Genomic DNA, 6,032 nt, shown 5'->3' with positions numbered 1-6,032 from the left:
AGGACAGTCCTGACACCTCCTGCTTTGGGGCAAAGGCTGAGACGAGTCAGGAAGCTGCAAGGCTCCCTCTGCCCTCTGGACAAGTCCCGAGCATGGAAGAGCAAAGGCCTGCCCGGATGGAGGATGTATGCTTGCCAGGGTCAGGGCCACCTGGCTCATGCCCTGGGGTTGTGCTAGCCGAGCCAGGGACGGGGTTGGGCACGTACCTCAAGGCGGCAGTAGCAAGCAAGGCTTCCTGCCACACGTCTGTGCACAGGTAATCCACAGGCTTCTCTTCCAACAGCGCCTGGAGAGCACAAATTGGATGGGACCTGGCAGCCACAGGCACACAGCGCCAGCAGAGCCAGCACTGTCGGCAGGGTTGGCAGAGTCCCGGTATCCCCCGCCAAGAGTGCCCCCCTGCACCTCGCAATGCTGAGGTCCCAGCAGCACCCGAGATCCCACTGGGGGAAGCTTGGTGTCCATGTATGTTTGCTCCCAATCACCCCTGCCCAATGCCCAGGGAGCCTCGCTCCCTTCCCCAGCCCGCCAGACGTCCCCTCACCTGGATGTTCTCCGCCAGCTTATTTCTGCTGCAGAAGATGTCCAGGCCCTCTAACAAGCCCTTCTCTTGGGCGGTTGTGCACACAGTGACGACGTTGCTCAGGAACTTCATCTTCTGCACCTCATCCTGGCAGCCACAGAGATACCAAGAGGGAGCGTGAGGGGGGGAGCCACAGCCAGCAGGACCGCAGCATTGCGGGGTGCGGAGCTGTGCGGGACGCCTGGAGGGCAGCAGCTCTGCCCAGCCAGCAGCCCTCCAGCAGCCTGGCAGCAGAGCCGGGGCACGGCCAGGACATGCAGGCACAGCCGCCATGGAAAGGGCTGCTCTTACCCTTTCCGGGTTTCTGACGTAGGCCTCGATGAAGTCCACAGCTTCCTCTTCCTCTTCATACACAGGTAGCCAGATAGCGTCTAAGACAGAAGGAGAGCGAGCATTGCTGTAGAGAGGGGCTTAAGGATGAAGCAAGGGAAGGGGGCCCTGGCTTCAAGCAGGGGGCGCGGCTGGCCCCAGCCCTGCCCACTGCAGCGCAGACCCTCGCTCACCAGGCTGCAGCGGCTCCACCTCGCACACCTCGATGGGCTCCACTAGAGAGCTGCTCTCCTGGGAGCTCTCATCCTCTTCCCAGGCCACCCTGGGGCGGCTTGGGGGTCTCTGCTCCATTGAGTGATGAGGGGTGAGGGTCAGGAGGGGGCAGGCTCGGGACTGCCACGGGCAGTGGGGAAAGACGTGGGCTGCACTCGGGGGCTCCTCGCCAGTCCCACTCGCTCCTGCCCTGTCCCCTCGCTGTCCTGACGGACACTGCCAGCACCGGCAAGGTGTCACCAGTGTGGGCCACAAAGGATCCGTCCATGACCTCATGTCCCCGGCTGGGTGAGGCTGGTTCGGGGCCCTCCCTTGTGCTCAGCTCCTCTCAAACCCCTGAAATCCCTCTTCATCGTTCGCAGGCTTCTCTGAACGATTTCATCACTGCCCTCCTGAACTATGAGCAATGGGTAGTAATCAGTGGGGTCAACCAGCTCCAGGAGTTTTCTAGTTATGTCCTTGAGCCGGGCCCCAGCTAGGCAGCACACTTTCCCTACGGCTCGGATCTGGTCTGCAAATGGGGCCCTCCGTTCCTCTGAGAAGGGAGTCGCCTGCCACAACCGCCCTTCTTTCTTTCCTGGCAGAGGCAGTCTGAATGCGTGGAGTCGACTGCCTCGTCCTTGGTAAGCTCTTTGGGGAACCTTCCTGCACCTCCCCACTTACCTCCACTTTCAATGTTCAATGCTACAAACCCATTGCTTGGGGGGACCTGGGGACGTGAGCGAAGTAGAGGGGGGGTCGCCCACCATGCTGAGCAGGGGCCCTCTCCCAACCCTCCCCATCCCTCAGGTTCCCCTCCTCTGCCCGACAGGGGCAGGGCAGGGCGTCCACCACCAATTGTGGGGTATCTCCCCGGCGCCTTTCCCTCTGGCACACCAGGGAGCTACTCCACCAGTCGACCTTCCGCTCACAGTCCCTGATGGCCCTCAGTCTCTCAACCTCCTCGATCAGCTCTGCCACCACGCTGACCAGATCTCCCACCTGCTTGCACCTCACGCAGGTGCAATACCTGCCTCCCTCCCCTGGCAGCCGCAGGCTCTGGCACTCCCTGCAGCCAGAGACCTGTACGGCCACGGTTCTGGACAGGCCCTCCCTTTGGGGCACCACAGCCTTTTTGGAGCAAGCTCTCTGCCTGGTGGAGACCATGGTAAGAACTGCGGTCACAGGGACTGCCCGTGTATAGGATGGACTCGAAAGGGAGGAGGGACAGCATCCCTGTGCCCTGCTGCACGGGCTCCCACACCCGACACTGCGGCACGCTGCGGGTGGTGCGCATGCGCTGGTCGCCCCTCCCTGCTCGCAGTGGGCAGCGACCTAAGGACAAGACATATGGCTCTCCACAATATCTCCAGCTTGGAGCAGTCAAGACATTTCCTGTGCAGCAGGGATCACGGGCAGCCCACAAATCCGTGGCAGACAACAGGTGCCTGTGTGTGCCCTGGGACGGCTCAGGAGGCTTGGGCAGGCTGGGCCCAAGCTTCTCTCCTCCTCCCCTTGGAGTGTTAAGGTGCAGCAGGGCAGCCAGGGGAGGTTGCTGCAAGGGCACAGTGGCCCAGTACATGCTGCGCTGCCATGGGCTGCTGGAAAGCGTGGGCATCAGGCAGCTCTTGGGGCAATCCTCATTCCTCCAGAGGCTGCTTTTACCCTCTGTTTCCTGAAATAAAAGACTTCCACACGGGTGAAGAAACTCAGCCACTTGGAGGGCAAAGCGTAATGAAGGGCTGAACTTCTCAAACAATCCTGCAGCCAGGCTGTGCTGACAGATAGCCCACAGTGGCAGAGGCCAGGAACGGCACTCAGGCTGCTGCCCATGTAAAGGACACAACGAGACTGGATTTGCTGTTCCAGCTTTAATCAAACAGAGCCGTATGCCCTGGCTATGCAGGGCCAGCAGAAAAGTTCTGCAAGCTGAACCCATAGAGGTATTGGCCTCTTAATTCGACTTCTCAGGCATAGGATGGTCTGAGCTGCCAGAACACAGAGTGATGAATCGACATCCTTCGTGACAAGTTGGAGGGCTGCAACAGAAAGAAACAGAGCAGAGATGAAACCCACCGACCTTCAGAGACCCCCCCGGCATGCCTCCAGACCATGCCAGCCCCACCTGTCTCCTTCCCTGGCCACGGGGACCAAGTGGGATAAAGGGATCAGCTGGAAGCTGCTGCTCAGGAGCATCCCACATGTCCCCCCACATCCCTCTGCCACTGCAGCATTTCCCTGGAGCAGGGCAAGGCATGGCTGCACACTGCGTGGGCTCTGCCCCCTGTCCACTGGGCGCAGCACCCCCAGCACCGCCCGCACTCACCTTGGATGAGCTCATTCAGCTTCTCCTCACTCTGGATGCCAGCATGGTAGACAGCAAGCCCTAGGCACAGTGTTACGGTCAGAGCCTGCTTCCCAGCACAGCCCCATGTCCAGCCAGCCTGGCTGCGTCCCCTCCAGCTCCCCGCCAAGGACGGAGCCTAAGGGGGGGCTTGAGCAAGGCACACACCAGGCCCACCTGCACGGGCAGGGGGCTGAGGGAGGCACAGGGCTCCTGGGGCTACAATCAGGGGCTTCAGGGCCCACAGGGCTGCGCCTTGCTGCCAGGGCAGGGCCCAGACAGGGAAGCGGGGCCTGGACTCACCGATGAATTTGACAGCCTCCTGTCGCAAGTTGGCCTGAGCATCCTCCAGGTATGGCAGGCTCTGCTGCAGGTATTCGTCCACCCTGCTGCTCTTCTGCTTGAGCTGGAGAAAGCACAAGGGCGCGGGGCTCACATACCCTCCCCAGCCAGCCGGACCAGTCCCTCCTGCCAGCACCCCCCTCCCCCTTTCCCCCAGGCCATCCCCAGCTCCCAGCCAGGAGCTCTGTGGGGCCGAGGTTTGGAGAGAGTTAGGAGACCCTTCTGTCCCGCTGCCAAGGCCCAGATGGGCTAGGCTCTCCTCCCGCATCCTGGGGGTGGGGAAGGCAGGGGGGCCTGCAGAAGAGCCCTTGGGGCTCTGTGCTGGAGGGAAGGGAGCCACAGGGCAGCAGCAGGCGGTGGACTCTGGGCTGGAGCAGCGCAGGCCACGCACAGCTGCACAGCCCACAGCCTGGGCACATCGGGCAGGCTTGTCCATTTGGGGCCTGGGGCTGGGCGGTTCTCCTTACCAAGTACTCCCTAATCCTAGTGATGTCTTCGTTCTGAGCCAGGTGCTCAAGCTGTTTCCACTTCAGGAACATTGTACAAGCAAGTAGGACTACTGCTGACGCCTGTGGAGAAGCAGAGGCAGGGAGGTGGCACCACAGACACACATTCCAGGCATCTTTAATTGCCTGTTGCCTTGGCCCCTGATGCCCAGACCACCCCTGCGGTGTCAGATCGCCCACTGCCCACATCAATGTTCACATCCAAAATCTGTACCTTGGCCACGCTCTCAGTCTCATCACTCATCCGGAAAAACAGTGGAATAAGGGCCCTGCGCACGGTCTTCTTCATTTCTCCTTTTTTCCACCACACCACACACTCCATCAAGTCTTTGAAGAGAAGAATGGAGCGCTCTTGCACCTCACTGGACTCCTGTTAGGAAGGACAAAAGGAGGATTTCAGCAACTGCCAGCCTCCCCCTGCCCGTGGGGAGCAAGGGCCGTAGGGTGGCTGATGTGAAGGGTGAAGCCTTGTATTGCGAACAAAGGAGCTGGAGGCCCACATGAGGCAAAGCAACAGGTTTCCTGCACGGGGTGCCTGTGCCTCAGAGTGCAGTCCCAGCCGACCCACTTTTACTACCAGCCGCACAAGCCATGTCAAAGCAGAGCTCTCCTGGGAATGGGCTGAAGAGGAGACGTAGCTGGCCCTGGATAATGCCTCTGGGGCATGCTCAGACTGCTCAGCCTCCATCTTCCTGCCCCCAGAACAGAAGCCTTTGGCTGCCCAGAGCTCTCAACTCGACGGGGAGAAGCCCTGTTGGACTGCAGAGCCCAGAAGACAGCCCACAAGTGCCCAGAGGAGCAGAGAGAGAAGAAGGCCCTGCCCGAGTGCTGCCCACAGGCCTGGGCTGAAGGGCAACGCCATTGCGGAGTGCCCGTCTGCAGGGCTCAGTCACCCACAGCAGCCTTACGTTGTTAAAAAGAGGCAGGAGTCTCTCAGCCAGTGCCAGAGCGATGGGGCTGGCCTCTGTCTTCTCCAGGTAACCGATCACATTTTCGAAGACAGTCAGGGCCTTCTCAGTGATGTGCCTGTTGTCATACAGCAGTGTATTCATCACGTCCGGCAGCAGGACCAACAATTTTCTTCCCTGTACAGAACGACACCATTTGCTTTTAGTCAAGAGGTGAATGGCCACCCTGGCCAAAATACTCTGATTACGCAGCACCAGACTCCTGCCCTGTTTCCTGCTAGCACTGATGGTGTTGTGGGGACAGCAGGGCACAGGGAAGGGTCTTCAGGAGAGCAAAGATGCTGTATCCCCTGCTGAGTCACCCTCTTTGCCACCTGCTCCCAGGGAACCCATCGGGAAAGCTTCTGGAAAGCTCCACAGGCAGCCACAACCCCACCCCACCACAACCCGCCACACCACGACCCACCCCACCTCCTGCCTCCCAGCCAAGCCAAGCCATGGCGGTGCCTCCTGCCCCAGCACCAGGCTGCCAACAGGGCTTCACTTGGCAATGTCCCACTCACCATCTTAGGTCTCTCTGACAACATGGTGAGGGCTCTGAGCGCCAGAGAGAGCATCGGCAGGCTTTGAAGCCTCAGACACACCTGGAGCCTTTCTGGGTCACATAATTCCACTAGTGCCTGATCCTTGGGGCGCATCATCTGAAACGAACACAGCCGTGAGAGATGGGCAGAGCCTGCAGCATACCCCGCACCCTGCAGCTCCTGGCTCCGTGACCAGCGTGAGCTGGCACAAAGCAGGCGCTGGAAGCAGGTGGCTACAGGTGC

At 60.5% G+C, this 6,032-nt stretch overlaps 1 protein-coding gene across 1 annotated transcript; it reads right to left on the bottom strand.

Moving 5' to 3' along the window:
- Positions 1–1,098: 1,098 nt before the first annotated feature.
- On the bottom strand, positions 1,099–5,900 carry LOC308187152 (maestro heat-like repeat-containing protein family member 7). Its single transcript, XM_080609305.1, has 7 exons — positions 5,769–5,900; positions 5,206–5,382; positions 4,512–4,667; positions 4,259–4,360; positions 3,753–3,855; positions 3,432–3,491; positions 1,099–3,144 (listed from the first exon to the last, which is right to left on the bottom strand). The coding sequence occupies exons 1-7, from the start codon at positions 5,820–5,822 to the stop codon at positions 2,981–2,983; spliced, it is 816 nt and encodes a 271-aa protein (XP_080465431.1). The 5' UTR covers positions 5,823–5,900; the 3' UTR covers positions 1,099–2,980.
- Between the last annotated feature and the right edge of the window lie 132 nt (positions 5,901–6,032).

This window comes from Anser brachyrhynchus, assembly GCF_964034855.1.
Source record: "Anser brachyrhynchus genome assembly, contig: SCAFFOLD_145, whole genome shotgun sequence".
Classification (NCBI taxonomy): Eukaryota; Metazoa; Chordata; class Aves; order Anseriformes; family Anatidae; genus Anser; species Anser brachyrhynchus.
This window is presented reverse-complemented; position numbering and strand designations above follow the sequence as displayed.